This window comes from Hylobates moloch, unplaced genomic scaffold, assembly GCF_009828535.3.
Source record: "Hylobates moloch isolate HMO894 unplaced genomic scaffold, HMol_V3 SCAFFOLD_1, whole genome shotgun sequence".
NCBI classification, from domain to species: domain Eukaryota; kingdom Metazoa; phylum Chordata; class Mammalia; order Primates; family Hylobatidae; genus Hylobates; species Hylobates moloch.
This window is the reverse complement of record NW_026652276.1, coordinates 150,383,674-150,405,385: the sequence shown is the minus strand read 5'-3', so window position 1 is coordinate 150,405,385 and position 21,712 is coordinate 150,383,674. Positions and strand designations below refer to the sequence as shown.

At 37.4% G+C, this 21,712-nt stretch overlaps 1 protein-coding gene across 2 annotated transcripts in view; it reads left to right on the top strand.

Annotated features, from left to right (window-relative positions):
• HDAC9 (histone deacetylase 9) overlaps nucleotides 1-21,712 on the top strand; it is a 945,763-nt gene that overhangs the window by 681,931 nt on the left and 242,120 nt on the right. For both annotated transcript variants that reach the window (XM_032759782.2, XM_032759765.2), the window contains one exon: nucleotides 2,248-2,297. In XM_032759782.2, the coding sequence (XP_032615673.1) occupies nucleotides 2,248-2,297 (50 nt within the window). The remainder of the gene's footprint in view (nucleotides 1-2,247; nucleotides 2,298-21,712) is intronic.

Genomic DNA, 21,712 nt, shown 5'->3' with positions numbered 1-21,712 from the left:
ACATCTATAGATGACAAAATAATTGGATTTGAAAATGAACATCATTTATCTCTTTAAATACTCTAGACCCTGTAAGGTTACATGGAGAAGACATTCTCTCCAATTATTTCTGGTGCAAGGTTTTCCTTAGCATTAATATTCCTGTCGCTCTTATGACCAGTTTCCAGTTGTCTTGAGGCTGGCCAAATTTCAGTGCATTGATAAGACAATATAATTAAAAATAAATCCAGTCAGTTTGGTGAAATAAAAGTTTCTTGCCCATTTCTAAATTTAAAGTATCAATTATATGCCTGTTTTGTATTATGTAAACATTCTCCTAAGTAGGTATTAAATAACAGTATTAAATAAAACTCTCCTAAGTAGGTATTAAATAATAGTATTAAATAAAACTCTCCTAAGTAGGATACTTATTTTGCTAATTCTCTTGGGGGTTAATAATTTTTTTAAATTACTCTTAAAAATTAATTTATTGGCTGGGCACAGCGGCTCATACCTGTATTCCCAGCACTTTGGGAGGCCGAGACGGGAGGATCACGAGGTCAGGAGATGGAGACCCTCCTGGCCAACATGGTGAAACCCCGTCTCTATTAAAAATACAAAAATTAGCCAGGCATGGTGACTCGCACCTGTAGTCCCAGCTGACAGGAGGCTGAGGCAGTAGAATCGGTGGAGGTTGCAGTGAGCCGAGATCGCACCACTGCACTCTAGTCTAAGCAACAGAGTGAGACTTCATCTCAAAAAAAAAAAAATTAACTTACTATGTTATAATATTATCTTCATTCCTGTTTGTTGACTATTAAGAATTCAGACACTAAAATGTACATATGTATTTTAATTTCACAGGTGATATATGAATATACTCTTGCAAAATATTCAAGGATACAGTTATATTTTTGTTAGGAGCAACAACATAAGAAAACTTTACTCCTCCCCGGAAATTTTGATGTGCCTTTTACTGGTGCCAATATTGCAGTTTTAATATTATTTTATGATTTTTATTTTTAATTCTGTTGACTTCACATCTTTTTGTTAAAATGAAGATCTCTCTTTATAACTGGATGGCTTCATTTGTACATATATTTTTCTTTATCATTTTCCATCTTTTAGTAATTGCATTTAAAAAACCAACTAATATGATTTATCATTTTCAAAACAAACTCTCTTCTGTGACAATAAAAGCTATTTAGATTTTACTGACATAGCATATGAATTCTACTACAAACCTGTTTTCAATTTTAATTTCTCATTTCTTTGACCATCAATAGAACAAATTAATGAGATAGGTGAATTGGAAATTTGTACCTGGTTCTACCACTGAACTGCTGAGTGACATGCCAGAGTCCCTTCAGAACCATTTGACTACGAAATAGAAATGTTCACTGCCTTTCCCCGTGATTACTCCACAGGCAGATTTTAATGTTAAAGATTTAGTAGCAGTTACTACTGTTTTTCTCTATTTGTGTAGTAGATAATGTAGAAAATAAAATCACAGGTAAACAAAATAATTACTAAAAATCCCATGAAACACCAGTTCTAAGAGATACTCACAATTCAGTTTTGGGCATATATTTTTAAAGAAGATATTTTTTATTGATATTGATGTTATATAGATCCCCAAACGGGATTATTTTTCGTAGTGTACTGTTTAAAAAATTGTGGATGTTAGAAGTGGCTTATGGTGTATTTGGCTTTATCTCTATCTTAAAGTTGATACAGCTACTTATAACCAGCTATACTTAGTTATGTCTTAAGTAGAAATTAAGAATAAGTCTGTACATTTGAGAAGATATTTTAATATTTGAAATATTTTTAAAATGACAGTATATGATGGCATAAACCTTGTAGCTCAAAACATCCCATTGAATGAATATACTCAGTGAATAGCTGAATTGGTTACCATAAATTTAAAAAATTGTAATGTATAATATAGACATGTAGGCCAACTTAAAAAAAAATCTTGTGACCCAAATCTCATGAGCATGTGTTTATTCATGTGGGGCAGTAGACTCTACATGCAATAATATTTATATTGATTTGCTTTTAGTTCTTATTTGTGTATACAGAGAGGCAGATCAATGATATTCTGAAAATTAACTGTATTGAATAATTGGTCTGAAGTTTTATTAATTTATTTTGCATCAAATGATAAATACCACGTGACATATTATTATGTGTTAATAAACGCCAATGTTTTAAAAACTATATAACCCCCATTTATCTGTATTTTTATGTCTTCTTACTGTATAGGTGATGACTCTCAAAAGTTTTTTTCCTCATTACCTTGTGGTGGACTTGGGGTAAGTACGAGTTGGTTTACTGCCTTTAAATAACATAAAATTACAGAAAAATTCTTTTTTGATTTATCTATTCAGTTATGTTTAAGGTTATTTCTCAGTAAAGGTTATGGTAGACTTCAGGACTGCCTACATAATTTGCAGAGCTAAGTGCCAAGTAAAATTGTGGCAGCACTTGTTAAAAAAAATTCTTAAGAATTTCAAGATGGTGGCAATACAGAATTAAACCAAGAGCAAGGCCCTTCCTTCTAACTGTAAGTTCCCGTGTGATTACGCAGGTCACACACTCATAAAGCCAGCTTTGCTAGGCCTTTATATAGCTAGAGAAAAGGTGCTGTAAGAGGGTTTAACACAGATTTGCAGCAGAATTCCATTTTCAATAGAATCACATTAAGTATGCACATACATTATATTCCTGGTGAAAATAGCATAAACTTCACAAAGAGCTTTGCATTATGGGACATTTTGTTTGTGAACCCCTTGGGGACATTTTTGTCTTCAATAATGAAGGAAGCCTTTGACTTAACATATTTAGACCACATTTCAAGGAAAAATTTGTTAGAACCCAGCAACACATGAAGAAAAATGTCTACATTTTTCTAGATGATTAGAACATACCCTATAACCTGAAATCTGTTTAAAGTTAACCCTTACCAGTAACAAACCATCATCCTGTAGAACTAAGTGTTATGTTAGAACAACATAATTCTAGGTGAAGTTTTCAAAGACTAAGATATTTAAGTCAATTAAATTGACTCGATTTTGAAGGGAAAGAACAAAACTAGTCACATGTATATCATGTTTTAAACAATTGTTCTGCGAGAACTAAATTTGATGCAAAGAAATCTTGAATATTTTCAGTTTATTCTATCATTTCGATGATGCCAGATTTAGTGAGTTGTAGCCTTTTGTTCCTTTGCCTGTGATTCTGCTTACTCTGGAAAACAAGACGGTAGCTATATCCATTTGCCTCTGTGTGGACTTTACAGTTTGCCAACAAACAACTAAGTTCCAAAACAACCTTGTGAAATAGTCATTGTTATTAACACCATTTTGCAGATGAGAAAGTGAAGGCTAGGAGAAGCTAAGTTATTTTCCTGAAGTCACACAGTAAAGGGTAAAAAGCTGAAAGTATGGGGGTGATGGGTGATCTACACATCCTTGTCGAGGAGTTCCAAAAGAGCTTTCTAGACACTTCTATGGCTCTCATCTTTAACAAACTAGCCTCAGCTTCCCCCCACTCCCTCTGGATCAGCAGTGCAGTGTGGCTGATGTAGTATAACCCCTTTGTGACAGCTCACCAGTGACTTTTGCTTTTTGACCACAAGCATGGGACAGTCATCATCCCGCATTAAACCTTGCTCATTTTTAGCCAACCTCCTGTGGAGCTGGGAGCTTGCAAAATAATTCTGGAAAGCAGAGGATAAGCTGACTTTTAAAATGGGTTTCGTTGGCTTTGTGCTTACTTTCTAACATCTCAAATGGCTGTTTTATAAGAATGGCTGCCTACCTGTAAATGGGGCAAAAAATGAAACAAACCTAATGACAACTCAATGGAAACAGTGATGTGGAGGAAATCAAAGCTATTAAAAGGGTGGCAGTCATCAAACCCCACTCATTTAGAAGTATAGATGATCCCCAAGTTATGATGGTTCAATTTACGATTTTTTTATTTTATGATGGTGCAAAAGTGTTATGCATTCAGTAGAAACTATCCTTTGAATATACAGCCATTCTATTTTTCACTTTCAGTACAGTATTCAATAAACTACATGAGATGTTTAACACTTTATTATAAAATAGGCTTTGTGTTAGATGCTTTTGCCAAACTGTAGGCTAACGTAAGTGTTTGGCATGAATAAGATAGGCTAGGCTAATCCATGATGTTTGGTAGTTTAGGTGATTAAATTCTTTTTTGACTTAGGACATTTTCAAATTACAATGGGTTTATCGGGACTCTGTCATAAGTCAAAGAGCATCTGTATATTTAATGTGTGACCTAGGACTGAATTGAGGCCATCTCCCTAGGACTCATCTCCCAGATCTGACCTGGGATGTGCTTTTAATTCACTATCACTTCAATGCGAAGTTCCTCTACTCAGCTGCTCCAAACCCAAATTGACTTCTAATTTCTCACCTAGAACTGCTTTAGTAAACTCTTCAAAATCACCAAGGAGTGAATATTGGCTGCTTCCTCTGGACCAGTATATCAAACACAATGCACAGTGTGGGTCATAGAGTAAGTCCTTAGTAATGTCCCTAGAGCTGACCTCACCTGGATGGTGGCAGCAGTGGTGGTGGCTAAGTCTAGGGTAGGCCAGCAGAGGCAGGAGAAGGAGTCCTGCATTGTTAGTTTGACTCCATCAGTGCTGGAGAAGGTTGGAGAGAGGTGATGCTTATGTAGGTCAGGGTAGGTGTGAATGTGTGTGTGTGTATGTGTGTGCACGCGTGCGTGCAAGTTTGCACTTGCTGATGCTCTTGTGAACCAGTTTGACTCAGTATTTTTGTTTACAGGAATGAAATAGTTTTCTTAGCCTTTCAAAAGCCATCTTGCCCCCTCAGATTTTTGGTTTTGGTACAAGTCCTAGGAGAAACCCCGGATCCTCTGGATTTAAGCCAGTCTAAATTTTCGCCTCCAGGACAATCCCAGACAGATTAGCTATACAAAAGATCCCCAGTATGATCTCAGAAGGCCCCAACTTGGCAACATGGGAGCACCCTAGAGATTTTGGAAATTACTGAAATGACTTTTATCTTAAGGCACTGTTCTGTCTCAAATGACCTAAGAGGGACCTGTTGGTTTCCATTCTGAAATACTCAGTGATCCCCAATTGTTAAAGTAAACTCCAGTTCCTTAGAATATATAACTTCATTCTAGAGGGGTTTAATATATACCTACAGAATACTGATAGGTTAATTGGCTTTTGAGGACACTACCTGGGACATTATGAAATCAGAACATCTCTACTTCTCATTAAAATTTCCCCTAAAATTGCACATGGTAATTTAGTGTTGGTCAAGGAGCTCAGTGGATAAACGATATTTAAGGTGCTGTGAAATGTACTCTCCAGAATTGCATTTCGAGCAACAATGTCAAGGTTCCTGAATTCCTTTGTGTTTGCTTTTCATTTTGTTCAGTTATTATGGCATGATTCATTTCTGATTCCTGTGTGATTGCACTACAAGAAAATGCACCAGTTGAAAAGAACATTTGACCAAATCCCAGGACTTGGTCATTGTGTAGTAAAATAGATAATTAAGGGACTCTGGAAACAAGAGCCAGTGCAGGATCACTTCAGTTCTCACTCCTCAGGGTATATCACTAAAAATAGTGATCATTTTCCTGGCCGTCTGACCTGCTGCTGTGTGAAGAAATCTTGAAGTCATTTCTCAGCCTCATTTTCTCCTCTTCACTTGATAGGCCACAGAAAAACCCACAAAAGTAAGGACGAGCAGGCTTTTATGATAATGTCGTCATCAGCTCCCAGCTTCAAACGCTTCTGCGGCTTTTGAGTTGTCATTTATAACTTGGAACTGAATCGACCCGTAATTCCCCTGATACACTTAGAGAAATTGATAACAGACTCTGCGCTTCTTTTATGGCTCAGAGGAGGCAACTCCAATCACATCACTATTGGCAGGCAATATTATTTTTTGACATGGTTGTAAAAGTATAAAGGGGCTTATGGCATTTGTTTAGATGAGGAATGGGCTCTCAAGCTGTGCTGGGGTTTACAGGACCAGATCAGTGAGAAGCAAAGGGAATATGATGTTTGCAAACAGGATATGATTTTATATAAGTTTGGGTTTCATGCTCTGTTCCCTGGGGAAAGCCCTGCAGACAGCAGAGAATTCCACTTTTATCCTACAGCAGACAAGCTCCCAGGGCCAAAAGGCAGAAAAATAAATGTGGTCAATGGGCAGTGTCAGACCTTTGATTGGAAGAGGAGGAGCTGTGGACGAGGGAGAACAATCCCCTAAGAGGAATGAGGATTTGCAGGGCACGGGCAGACCTGGGACCTGACTAAGTGGTCGAAGATATGCAAAAAGAGGCTCTAAAACGTTTAAGGAAGGCACCTTCTCCAGCAGCGACTCAGTCAATCTGTGAACACAAAGCTAGCTTTTTTATTACAACTTTTACTCTGTTCATATTCTGTTTGATTATACCTAGATCTGACACAGTTAGGAACGTCATTTTTGTGATTGGGGAAGGGGAGATGGGGAGAAGGATTAGGTGATTGTGAGAGGGTAGTAATTTAAGGCCCATTTCAATTGCTCTGAGGTTTTCTGCAAACGTTTCAGTTGTATACCAACTATACTCACTATGCGAGAGGCAGATTTGGATGAAATGTCTTAAATTTTCTTTTATCTTGTCAGAATTAAAATGTAAGCTCTCTCCTCTTATTTATAAATTTACAGATATCTGTGTGTGTGTGTGTGTGTGTATATATGCAATAAATATTGTATATATACATACATAATCAGGAGAAAAATCTATTTTACACCACATGTATACCTTCATATTATGTTTCTAATTATTACACCACATTGGTCCTTCACATTTATTCTCCCCAGTACCAGTAAATAATATTCTAGTGGCAAGCCCTACAAAGAGCTGCTCTGGTGTTTCCCTCTCTATTATAATGCTAGGGAATGGATTTTGTTTTATGACCAAATCTATGGACATATAGTTAAACTCAATGTGACAAAACTTGGTTAATAATGCATTTTAATGCTGTGATTTGGGATGGTCATCTTTGAAACAGAACCAATATTTTCAAAGCCATAATGTGTGTCATCAGATAAGGCATGAAGGGCAGAAAGAATAAGATAAGGCTTGTTGTTGATGACTAGACAAAATGCAGCATGCAAAAACCAATGAGACAAGACCACTGCTCTCAATCTCAATTGCTCACAGCCTAGCCATTGGGCTGGTTTAGAAAAATGCTAAGCTATGAGAGCACAGAGAAGGAAGCTTTTAAAACAGCAAAGAAGGAAGAGGGGTGTGGAGGTTACTCAAGCAGTTATAAGCTAAATCTTCAAGAAGAGTTAGTAATAAATGTGTGTGAGTTGTGTGTTGGGGGTGGTATGAGGATAGGTCATGGGGGAGGCAGCCAGGCATTGACTGTTCAGGCAATAGAACACACCATATTTCTGACAATTGCACCAAGCTGTTGCCAATTAGTAGAGAATTTTTTTCTTCCAAAAAAGGAGGGAAAAACACCACCTTCTGTTTATGCCAAAACTTTGCTTGTTCCTGAGGTTTTGATATTGACTTAGGAACCTCTTTCTTCATATGTTATTTCAACCCAATTATCCTGAGCAAGCACAATGCCTTTTGTTGCATCAGCAGAAAGAGGAGGGGGTAGCATCTGCTTCTCACATGCAGTAATCAGGGTAATGTTGATTTCCCTCCTATTAATGTTCAACTCAAACCTGGCTTTCAATCAGTACTTCATTTCCTACACTGTTGCTATCAAAGAGGTATCACAAACTTTTTCCCTCCAGCACAATAAAAGGATCCACCCTGATTTGGAATCTCTTTTTTTATATCTCCTCTTCCTAATTATATCTGGATTTTCATCAGTTTCAGACTTGGTGCAATTGATACTAGCAAGAACACCCCATGGCACCTGGCAAAATTAAAACTGATAAGCCACCTTAATAAAACTGAGAATTTAGTTTCATGCTGCAAATTCTATAAAAAGATTATGTTGCCTCAGACTTGGAAAAAAAGTATGAAATATTATTAAAATCAGGGAATTCCTTCTAAATTGCAAGGGAAGTTTCCAGTATTGCATAGATTATGCTAATTGTGTATACTCAATAATAGTTGTCGGGATGTAGACAACACTCCCTACAGAGATACGCATGTATACATTACTCTGTGTGTGGGACAAAATGTGAAAATGCATAGAATCATTAAGCATCTAATGTCCATTGCAGGAAAGAAGAAAACGAGAGAAGAAAACCTTAATTTCCTTCTTAACTCACTTAGTTGCAGCATCTCATCTGTGATTAAGTTCTTTATATTGCTTTGATATTATGGCTAAGTACAACAAGATGCATTTTGAAATAAGAATACTTCATTTTCTTATTTAAAGTAAGCATGAATATCACAAAGCTGTTAAAATTCTTCTGTTGCCAAAATGAGATGGCTAAAAAAATGCCATCATCAAAGCTTTATGTGTGTTTTTTACATTATTGAGGCCATAAGACCTATTTTTTAAAAAAAACTGTACACACACACGCGCGCGCACACACGCGCGCACACGCACGCACACACGCACACACGCATGCACACACGCGCACACACACGCACACACGCACACACACACGTATACACACACACACACACACACACATAAAAGCAACTATTTCTACCAAAGTAATGTCAATAACAGGGAGGAAGAAAACGATTATGAACATTGAAACAGGAAGAAATTGAGCCTTAGGTTCTGTAGTTGCTGAAGGTAAATGGATTTGACAAACTTTAAATTTCTAACTTAGAAGATCTATGGCTCGATTAAATAAAAACTGAGAAAGTAAAACATACTTGAATAAATTTGAAAATATGATCATCTACTGATTGCTACTTCTGACTGCCAAGGAGACATTAGGCTTAAATCAAATGAAAATTTAGAGTAGACAAAGGAAATGGGACTACCTAAAAAAAAAAATAATTCTTGTAACAGCCTGAAATACAGCTACATTCAGGCACACCTAAGCTTTTCATTTTAATGTGAAGTAACAGCATTTGTATTTTCATCTGTCATATTTCCACTCCGAATAGTTAGTTCCAGATCTAGATATTCACCCCCGTAACAAACTAATATTCAATATGCAAAACTGATGTGTCATTATCCGATTTGTCTTTATGAAGTATTTTACCACAAATTTAGTAAACCATAACTTCTAAACTTTCATTAATGGAGAACAACAGGTTTTTTTTCAAAATTCAAAACCAAAATAAATTAGCTCACTGAATGCTTGAGCCATAAGCAGGTGGTTCACAGCAGAATCCCTAGGATTTAATCATTCCCCAACTCAAGAAAAACCCATAGCTTCTGAGTTTTAGACTAGCAGTATCATTATTGCTATTGAGTGTCTTAACTTTAAATAAAAAATAATAGGTAAAATAAAGGAATTAAATGACTAAGCAATGATTCTCTTAGCAATAGAGCATGCATTGAGTCATTGTTTCTGTGAAGACTGATAAGACTATTGAAGGACTAATATATTTGATATTTATATGCACCTGAAATCATTTGGTGAATTTATTCTGTTATATTCTAAATATTATGATTTATATAATCTCTAATTGATATTTACTATAGATACAAACAGACATACCTTGGAAATATTGCAGATTCAGTTCCAGAGCAACAGAATAAAGCAAATAGCAGAATAAAGTGAGTCACACAAATGTTTTGTTCCTCAGTGCATACTAAACTTGTGTTTATACTATCCTGTAGTCTATTAAGTGTACGATAGCATTATATCTTTAAAAATGTACATAATTTTAAAACTATGTTTAAAAATCCTAGTGATCATCTGAGCCTTCAGTGAGTGGTAATCTTTTTGCTGGTGCAGGGTTTTGCTTCAGTATTGAGGGCCTTATTCTGGATAAAGCTTTGGCTCAAGGGAATGTGGTTGGGTTGATCTCCTGTCTAGACCACTCAAACTTTCTCCATATCAGCAGTAAATCTGTTTCACTTTCTTAGCATTTGTGTGTTCACTGCAGTAGCACTTTTAGTTTCCTTTAAAACCTTTTCCTTTGCATTCACAAGTTGGCTAAGTGTTGGGCACAACAGGTCTAGTTTTCAGCCTATCTCAGCTTTCAACATGCCTTCTTCACTAAGCTTAATCATTTCTAGCTTTTGATTGAGAGTGAGAGACGTGCAACTCTTCCTTTTACTTGAAGATTAGAGGCTATCATAGGGCTATTAACTTGTCTAATTTCAATATTCCTGAATATTAGGGAATAGGGAGGCCTGAGAAAGAGAAGAGATGGAGGAAAGACTGATTGGTGGAGCAGAAATCACACACAATATTTATCAATTAAGTTCACTGTCTTATATGGGCACGATTCATGGTGCCCCAAAACAATTATAATAGTAATATCAAAGATGACTGATCATAGATGGGCATAAAAGATAAAATAATGATGAAAAACTTTTGAAATATTGCAGGAATTACCAAAATGTGACACAGAGACAGGAAGTGAGCACATGCTGCTGGAAAAATGACGCCCACAGACTTGCTCAACTTGGCGTTGCCACAAACCTTCAATTTGTAAAAAATCAAAGTATCTGAAAAGTGTAATAAAGTGAAGCACAGTAAAACAAGGTGTGCCTGTATAGAGTATCTTCCTGACAATCTGTAAGCACTTCTCAAAATGACTTGTATCATTTTGAAATGTGACCATTTAAGGAATAAAAACCAAGACCTACAAGTAGTGAAATTTTTTGCTGCTAAATAGATTACTTTTCTCTCCTTAATCTATTGCCTCTAAAGACAATTTACCATCCATTCATTCATTATTAAATAAACATGTACTGTCCTATGTGCCAAGTATGTACCATCCTATGTGCTAAGTGTGAAGCAACATGTAGACTCACATTTTTTCTTATGTTGTGTTTTTTTTCTTTTCAATTCCCACTCATGTATCTTATCATACTTATCACTTAGACTCTGCATTGATTTTCTTCCATTCGTAATTGTCAGCTCTGGTAGGAAAGGCCTGGGAGTTCATAGGACTAAGGACAGAAGATAATCAGAATATCCATACTCAGTTGAACAAGATTCAAATTCAGTTGTCTCATGAAACACTTCTACGAGACGGCCTTTTTGTCTCAGCTTTCTTTGATGGAGGCATCCAATTTTTTGTTTGTTTCTTTGAGACAAGGTCTTGCTCTGTTGCTCAGGCAGGAGTACAGTGACACAATCACAGCTCATTGCAGCCTCAACCTCCTGGGCTCCAAAGATCCTCTTGCTTGAGCTTTGTTAAGAGCTAGGAGCTAGGAACACAGGTGCACACCACCATGCATATTTGGCTTTCTTTTTTTTTTTTTTTTTTTTTGTAGAGATGTGGTCTCACTATGTTGCTCTGGCTAGTCTCAAACTCCCTGCCTCAAGAAATCCTGCCACCTTGGCCTCCTAAACTGCTAGGATTACAGGCCTGAGCCACTGTGCCTGGCAAATTCTCATTCCAAGAGCTAGGAAGCGCAGTATCCAGCATCAATCCACAACTCCATTAATAGCAAATGTGGAAGAAATTCAAAGACCAGTGCTCACTGGTGCAGACTATTCTCTGTGCTTCTGAAGTTACTATACTCACAATTTCCAATTTTCACAACTTGGGGCAGAATTCATTTGCTCACTTATTTAGTAATTTATTTATACAGCAAATGTTTATTGAATGCTTATTGTGTGCCCGGAACTGCAAATACAGTACTGAACAAAACAGAAAATGTTTTATCCTACTGGAACTTATATTCCAGTTGAGGAGACAAATAAGCAAGAATGAATGACTTTAAATATATGTGCATGTATGTGATGATGATGAATGCTGTAGAGAAAAGGAAGCAAGGAAGGGGTGTGGAGTCTTGTAGGGTTGGGGCAGAGAGCTAGTGGTTAATGAGAAGTGTTGCTTTTTGGATATTAGAATAGACAGGTGAGGGGTGACCTGGGAGCACCGGTTTCTTGTGGTGACTGACTTAAAGAGGGGTACAGAGAATAATGAGATCCATACTGAGGGTGCAAAGCAGAGTGGTGGGGAAGCAAGGAAAGTTCAGGAGGTGGAGAGGAGGTTTGTCAAGACTGCTCACAGTTTGGGGACCCCATCTCACTCTCACTGGTCAAGATCTGGGTGTCTAGAGGTAGGGTTGTTCTATTCAGAACACATAGAGCTTCTGGTCTTCCTTCTGATAACTGGATTGAGGTGTGGCAATAGATGATGAGAGGGCAAGTTGAATTTCTAGGCACACCCTGAGATCTTGACATTTCTCTTCAGAGCTGGCTATGGAGGTATGGAGAAGGTTGGGGGTGGGGGCACACTTACCCAGGCACTCAAAGATCTGGGACTCAATAGCAGGCCCTGGGCTGTAAGATATCTCTCTGGGTAGTTCCAGATCTTAGCAGCACTGTATGCTTTGGGGTTCCAAGTCCCTGGAATGTTATGTGGACGTGCTTTTCTTTTTAAATTGGGCAGCTGCAAATTATATACAGTACTCCAACACCTGCCCATTTTCAAATCTAATAAAAATGTCCTGACATTTGCATGACCTTTGCAAGTGGGTTTTTTTCCTTGTGCATTTTAGTGTCTTCTTGAATGACATTGTCACATTATGGCCTCAGTTGCTCTGGCTGGTCCATCCTGATTTATATCTGAACTGTGAGATTTGGGGTAACTGATTTGTTGGTCCCATTGTGTTGGTGCATAGAATGGACCAAATAATGATGACGTCTCAATTTCCATATGCCCAATTTTGTGTTGTATTTATACAGTGCAAGAGAGATAAAAGTCTGAATTCCAGGACATTTTTACTATTGGTAATCAGTTTCTGATCCTCAGCATCCTCAATATTAAATGAATAGAATCAAGAAAAAAAACTTGGCTAAATTTTTTAGGATTATGCTTTAACCATTTTAGCAAAATAATAATTCTCGGCTTTGACCCCAGTGGTATTCAGAGGATCGACCTTAATGATGGGATTATCCATCAAGTAAAGGGACAGGTAAGGTGCCCTAGATTAGGCTGGGCAGTAGAGAATCCTGTAAAACATACCCTCCTTTTTCTCACAGAACCAAGAGGGCTGATTCCCAGCCTCACAGCAGAGACTAGCCATTCTTTACACAAACCTTCCAATGATAACCTGCCTCAATCTCTTTTAAACCCCAAATAATCCCAGAGGTTTTATTGCTAAAGATGCAATTGAGGTTTCCTATACTACAGAAAAGGAAACAAAGCTCAGAGATGTGAGTAACTTGTTCAGGTCATAGAATTAGTAGGCCGTGGAGTAGAGAGGGCCTGACTCCCAAGCTTTTAACCGCAATACTATGCACACACAGCACAACTCACCATAATTTCAACCTCATATGATTGTCAACACTCCTTTCCCAAGTGAGAATAGCCCTAGCCATAAGAAAAAAACAATTGCTATTTTTGCCAAGAGCCTTCTCTTTTTTATTGAAATTCCTATGAAGTATTAAATCCATGCACTCAAACATCATCAATTTTGGGTAAAAAAAAAATTACACAGCTATACACAGTATTTCAACCCTAACTAGAACACTGAAAATCTCTGTCCTTGGACCAAATCACTGTGGGATGAGATAGAGAGAATCTCATTTCACACACCTACTGAGTCAGAGTTAATTTTATTAAGCTGCACTCTGTAGGAATGAGGCTCTAATGTGCACTGTCCAGTGAATAAAAAGATTGGCATATTTTGAAGTACCCTTTACACAGTGTGGACATCAGATTAAATGAAGAAACAGTAGGAAAGTACTAAAATGGTATTTTTTGGCTCTGTCTCTAACTCAGTCTTGGTAGAACTGATCAGCAGTTCACTGAAATTGGATAATAATAGGGACTCTCAAATTCCTTTACTGGCCTTTACTGGCCACGTAACTCGCAGGACTCCATATATTACTTGGTAAATCTATGAGTCTCCCGGATCTTAAGTAAGGATCCTTAGAGTCTCAAGATGTAGCCCTTTCGCCAGAGCAAACATATTCCTCTCCTTATTCTTGTTACTGGCAAGTAAATAGCAAAAGGGAGATTTTTCTGAACATAAAGAGTGACTAGAAATTGCACATGCAAGGTCAATGGAGCTGCCAGAAAGCAGTTGATCATACCGGGAGATGGTTTGTGGTAGAACATTAATGCACACGGCATGCCCCTTTTCTCCTCCAGCTGTCACATTAATAGTTCACACCTTCTTTCCATATGGAATATCAGTCACAGTATTCATTCATCATATCCATGGCTTTACTTGGAATCTGAACGTCTTCCCTGTAGCTGCTCTGTTTCTTTTTCATCTCACCATGACTAAAGAAGCTAAGGTGTGGGCATTATAACCTACAAGTGATCCCAAAGGAATGGGCTGTCATTCACGTCTTCCTTCCAGTGTTGAACAAAAGAGAGAATGCATGTGGGTTCACCCACCCATTGTTATCATAAATCCATCCCAGCTCCATTTCAAGACTCTCAGGGTTTCAGCAGAACATCTAACATGAAATGAATATATACATTCAAGGAGTTGGCATGTTGTATCACAAGGGAGAAGGGAAAACACCCATTATTACAGCCTCAGAGCTGATTGAAAAAGAATGCAATAAAGAATATCAGAGGTTCTCAGACCAGAATGATGATTCTCATTATTATCCCACAGGAAGAGAAAAGGGACAGTCACCCAGAATTAGAGAGGGCTCTAGAAGTTTTGAAGTGTTGACACTAAGTGTCCACAAAACTGCTTGGAATCATTTTATGATTTTAGGAGAAGTATCCTTCTGCCCAGCCTGAGTCTGAGAAACCAGCAATGCAAATGCTCTGTTAATTATTATTTCACTTATCTGAGACTCACTTTCTTTATCGATGAAATAGGGCTAAGCAAGGCTCCCACATGGTATTATTGTGAGGATCAAATGTGATAATGTAGGTTATCACTGGCAGCTATATGTGGTAATGAGCACTGCACCACCCTGTGGGGTCACCTTGTGTAGATTCAGGTCTGCAGAGGGTAAACAGACTCCCTGATTTAAAGGTTCTCCAAAGCCCTGCAACCCTGAGGTCTCACCTGACCTACCTATCCAGCTAATAGTCTACCATTAGAATCAAGGCACTGCAGGGAGACAAATAAAGGGAGGGAGGACATTGTTTTCATGAGTCCCAGTGATTAAGCATCTAGGCAGAGAGCCTTCATTTAGGAACTTCAGAATCTGGATTCAAATCTTTACATTGTTACTGCTCCAAAAGCGCTTTTTCAACTCTAAAGTGCAGATTCCAATTCAGCAGGACCAAATGCAAGCTGAGATTCTGCATTTCTCATAGTACTCAGGGGTGGCATTGCTGCTCATCCGTGGACCACATTTTGAGTGGTAAGATCCTGTAAGACCATGAACTCACAAATCATTGAAATGACTGGGCCTCAGTTCCTTTACCTATGAAATAAGGTGATAAATGAAATGTGATTTATTGTCTTCTCTGGGGATCAAATATGTCATTACTGTGTGATAGTACTTTATCCAAATTTAAAACAGCTTTTTACAAAATTCATTTTTCTTGAGAGATCAGATAGCAGGCTGCCATTAGCTTGTCACTGGGGATCTTTTGTTGACTTAAGTCTTAGGCAGTCTGTCTCTCTTGGGAAAATAGTGAGTGAGGAAGCTTCTGTGAGAGACAGGGGTGATGCATGACAACAGAGATCCAGGGCACTGGGGACATCACAGATGTTGGTGGATGATTCAGTGAAGAAGCATCATTATAGGATGATGCACCAAAGGAAGCACTGAATGCTGGGAAGCAAGAGCTGGGAGGCTAAACATGGTGCTGACTGAAGATGAGAGAAGCAGTCATCACTACATCATGGATGTATTGCAGGATCCAAACAGGGGTGGTGTTTGTAGTTTAGATAGTTTAGCCACAGTAAAGCCCTGCAAAGAGCAGTATCACTATAGGATTCTTTTGTTCTCATCCGTTAATTCATTCCCTCGACAAAATTTGTTAAGCATCTATTATGTGTCAGACCTTAAAGACAGAGCAGTAAAGAGAGACACCCATAACCCTAGGCCTATGACACTTGCACTAGCCCATCGTGTTCTAAAGAATAAACAACATAGAATATGTTTTTAAAGTTCACATCTGTATTTGGCTAGCTAGGGCTGTTGTAACACAATACCACAGATTGGGTGGCTTAAGCAACAAGTATTAATTTTCTCACAGTTCTGGAGCCTAGAAGTTCAATATCAAAATGTTGGCAGATTTGATTTCTCCTAAGGCCTCTCTCCTGGGTCTTTGGATGCACTTCTTCTCATTGTGTCCTCACATAGCTTTTCTCTGTTCACGCGCATCCCTGCTGTCTCTTTCTCTTCTTATAAGGACATCAGTCATTTTGTATTAGGGACCCACCCTTATGATCTCATTTAACCTTAATTACCTTTTCAAAGGACTTATTGCTGAATACGGTCACAGTGGGGTTAGGACTTCAATATATGAATTTTGAGGAAATACAATTCAGTCCATAACGATATTAATGTCCAGGGTTGGCTTTGGTTGAAACCCCAGCTCTTCATCTCATCAGCTATGTAACTTTGGTCAAGTTACTTAACCTCTTTACAGCTCAGTTTACTCTTTTGTAAAGGCGACTAACAATACTTTTACAAAGCTCTCATGAGGAATTAAATTGGTAGTGTTTGTAAAGTGCTTAATAGGGTCCAGCACCTAGTAGGTGCCCCAATCTTACCCACTATGCTGTTCTTTAAATACTGACCAAAGATACTTACTTTTTGCTTTCTTTGGGCAATAATTTGACTTTATTACCTCTTCCTGTGACTCTACTAATAAATTAGGATTTTCTTTTTCTTGGAACCTCGCAACTCACACCCGTTTTCTTACCATTTCCAAAACCAAAATATCTACTGGAATCGTCAGCTTCAGCCCTAATTGTAAAGGATCAAGGATAGGAAAATGCTGAGCTTATCAAATACCGCTTAGGTGGGAAAAGGTAATTATTTTGTTTCCCAAAGCAAACACAAAAAGAAATTTGGCATTAGAAGATGAAATTAAGATAATTTTTAAGTTACCAAATCAATATGCTGTTTGCAGAAATATTTGGTCCACAGTAGATGATTCATTTAAAAAATACACTTTATCTGACACAGTGCAAAAGTTAAAATGATTTTTATTTTATTTTGCAGTTTAGCTTTAATACAACATGCTAAAATTGCACAGAGTCAATACTGCAATGAAAAACCTCTGTTTCTTTGTTGAGTCTGGTGTCTGTCAGTAGGTTTCTAGGGGCATCTGATCATTATTTAAGCTTAAATCCAATTATTCAGAAAATGCCCTGTGGCCCTAGCATCAGCATAACATAGCAGCAAGAGCTTACTAAACTGCTCAGAATTGGGTGGAGAGTTTCATTTCCCAACTTTCAGTGTGAAATGTTCAAGGCATCTGCGGAAGGATAGTGTACCACATTAAACATGCACAGTGCATATGAAACCTGTTTTGTTAATGGGCACAATAGTATATTTAACTCTGGGAATATTTCCACAAGGAAGCAACAGGCTGCATTTAGATTATACAAAGGAGACTGTGCCTAGATTCCTTTTCTTTTAAGTCATTCCCTTCCCATTTTAAATACCTTCACATCCACTTTCAGGACAGGTAGCTTAATTTCTATCATGTGCGGCTTTTCAGAGCATTAGCTTTGTTTCAGGTTCCAATGATTGAGCTATGCTGGATGTGCTTGGAAAAGCCTGCAAAGACCCACATTCATTCAGGAAACTGCAGTTGAACTAGATCCATATGTGGCTAGAAAACATGTAGCTTTCTGATTGGAGGTAGTTCCTGGCTTCCAGCATTATCACAGATGATTTTTGTCCTTTGGTGTGCTGCTAAATAGAAAGTAATGTTAGAAACAAAATGCGGGGATTTCTTTTTTCTTAGTTACCATTGACTCAGAGCTTACTGCTTCCAGCATTGTCTTGTGCTGTGTTAAGCACTTTATATGTATTGACTAGTTGAATGCTAACAATAATCCTATGAGGAAGGAGTATTATCTCCATTTTTCTTAGGTCTTGGATCAGTGAATGAACTGGCCCATGTTTGAATAGTTTGCAAGTGGAACTGCTGGTTTACAAGGTCTCTAACGCTAAGGTAACAAAATAGATAAGGTGTCATTGCACCAAATGTCGATGATGTCCTTGCCAATGCTACCACCTAAAAGAAAAGGATAAAGTAGAGGAGGATTTGCCCAAAGCTTGCTTCCTTTTAATGTCTGTTTAAAAGTATATTTAAAGCCTAACAATTTCTCCAAATCCTGGGTTTATACCAGTCTGTAGGTACCAAATATTGGTGTATGACTCAGACAAATTATTAGTAGTAATTCTCTCTTGGTACAATTTGTCTTGATGGGTGTAACTTATTATAAAAATTCCTAAAACATTCTAATTTTACTTCTGGCTTCACCTTTTCTTTCTATCCTTTTATCCAAATAGAACTCTTTCTTTAAACAGTTTGCAAAGAAAATCATTTCTCTATGAAGTTAATGCTTCTCAAATTATTATGTGGTAAGGGGCAAGGTTTTGTTTACTTACATTTCATTTCCTATCTGTTGTGAAGAAATACTTTTATATGAAGCAATAAATACAAATTACTAAAAGTGAGATACGAAAGACATAGAACATAAAAACTTCAGTTATTTTTTATTAGATTCAACAGATCATGCCTGGCCTTGTCCTCAGGCAGAGGCTGGAATCCTTCAGTAACACACCTCTGTAAGAGTTAGAGGACTTCTATTCTCCCAGGGCACTGCCCTGAGAAACCTCCTTGAATTAAGCTTTGATGGTTACCACACAGGGAATCAACTCAACTAGTTCTGCTGAGACTTTTTTTTTTTTTTTTTTTTTGCCTTCCCCGCTTTAGAATTTTCAAACTTTGTGTAAAAATAAATCACCCTGGGTAGCAGAAGTTATGCACTGCCAGGCCAGAAGCCATATTCAACACATACATAGATTTCTCTTAGCCTGGCTGGGGATTTTTAAGTGAATTATTGTCAATATTTAAGATAGAAAAATTGCACCTAAGAATACAATATTTAGGGCTACTAATAAATATCATGCTATCATTTCCTTAAGACAAAAATTGTTTGGAACTGTGTAGCCATTGTCCTTTCAGCTGGGACACAAACACTCCAGTCAACCATAGTTCCAACCAGAGAGCCTGTCCCTCATCCCCAGTTACCTGACATTATGTCTATGTCAGCATTGTGGCTTTCGGTGTCATTTGAACACGTGGCTACTTCTTTAGCCCTAATCTGTGCCCCTTCTATATTTGAGCCTTTCCGGGTATTATTATTATTATTATTATTTGGTTCTTTGTCTCTGTCTGTGGACTCATGGACACTACTTGATTCCTATATATATAAGACAATTAATCCCTTTAACACCAAGGAAATCCTCTCCTCTCCTCTCCTTTTCTTCTCTTTTCTTTCATGTCTCACCTTGTTACCCAGACTGGCCTTGAACTTCTGGACTCAAGTGATCCTCCCGCCTCAGCTTTCTGAGTAGCTGGGTCTGTAGGCACACACCACCAAAAGCTAGCTCAAGAATTTGTTTTTTTTTTACAACCTAGTAAACATTTAATTTATTCCTGATTCAAATCCGAGGAGGCATTTTAGAAGAGAAGGTTGCTACTATTGCTCTCAGTGTGAACAATAAGAGGACAAAGAAAAACTGAAGGCCACTAATTGCTTGCCCCAGACATTTGCAGAAGCACAGAGGCTTCTGGATAGGAGAGCACTCAGGAAGCATCTTTATGTTCTTGCAAAATCCTGAGTTGGTCATGGGTTTTTATCATTTTAATTCAAGTTCTTAACTCACAGTGGAATAAAGAAATGGTGTAAACAATGGTTTTGAAATGTTATACCCATATCTCAGCTGCTCAGAATCTGTTTCAAAGATAGTGAACAATTAGAAGGGTGGGTTACTCAGAATCAGTGCCCACATATTTTTCACTTAACAGAATGAATCATGGCCACTCAAAGGCAGCAGACTTTCCATGTACTCCCAGCCTGCCACGTGTATAGTATGAACCCAACATTCTCATGAACAACAATTTCTCAAAAACTTGGCTTTTAATAGGTAGCAATTGCTTGTGTGTGTGTGTTTGTGCGTTCATGTGTGTGTTTTGTATAAACTCATAAATTATATGATGTTCCTTGACCCTCTATTTTGCCAATGATATTATATAATTATCTCTTTTTGAAATCATTAAATAAAACTGCAGTCCTTTCCTTTGGTGTATTAAGGAATGCTAAGGTGAGAATGAAGCAAAGGAATGGGAAGAACTATGAAGAGTTTTTACTGGTTCTGTCACTAACATTTGTGACACTTAAGAAACCAAGGGCAGAACAATGCTTAAAAATAAATATATAACAGCATTGATTCTGTTCAGTAGACAGAATTATTTGGACAAATTCATGGAAAGGACATTGATTAAAGTTGTTTTTGGTTGTATACCAAAAAAAAAAAAAAAAAACATGCATCGTAGGATGCGTGGTGGCATTCCTGGCTCTATGCACTAGAAGCCAGTAGCACACCTCCGTTACTCAGTCATGACAACAAAAAATGTCTCCGGAAAGTGCCAAATGACCCCTTAGATACAAAATCACTTTCATTGAGAACCACTGCTCTACCATAATAGCAGACAAATCACAACACTCAAGAAAAGCTCAACTCTTCTAGGTACCACTTGAAACATTTTATTTTAAAAAAATATTATAGCACTTTTAACAGGGTAGGGTTTCAATACCTTGAAAGAAAAAGCATTCTTGCAGGTCTTAGCTAATTTATTTAATTAGAAAACTCTTTATACATATATGATTAGAATCTGTTTTTTAAAATATCATTTTATTATTTATTTTACTTTTTGGATTTTGATTTTACTAGCATAAAAATTACTATGGGTAAACAGCTCATACTTTTCTCAGTTCTTTTTCTACCTTCTCTAATTACTAGCTGAATAACCTCTGAATTTCATATATAAAACTGCTTAATAATAGCATCTGCATTAATGGTCGCTGTAAGAATTGTATTAGTTACTGTGAGCAAAAGGTTTGCACAGTGCCTGGATCTTAGTAAATACTCAATAATTGCTAGATGATATTATTGTTATTGTCATTATTATTTCTAAATAAAGAGGAAATGACTTTATAGAGTAGGGAAATATATAATAAAACTGAAAACGTGGACTGTTAAATTTTAGTTTTTTATTACTTTCTCTATGTATTTTCTGAATTGCATTCTGCTATGACTGAGTATATGAGATCATGTTTGTGCTATTCATGTTCCCTAAGTTATGTTTAACTCAGCACTCATCCTTTTTATCCCTTATTCTGGATCACCACTAGTAAAAGAGATTGCAACATGTTATTCTTCTTTAAAATGTGAACAGCATTATTTAGTAGCTAAGTTTTAATAAATAGATATATCACTAGCGCTCTACCGGCCCTAACTCCATCCTCTTGCAGTTCCTCCGTGCTTCCATAGAGAGAGCATCTTCCTAATTATTTTAGGAGCTTCAGATAATGCCTAATGTGAATAGTACTATATGCTTCTGACTGCAAGATGCTTTTCCCCATCGCCCCTTCCTTCCTTCCTTCCTTCCTTCCTTCCTTCCTTCCTTCCTTCCT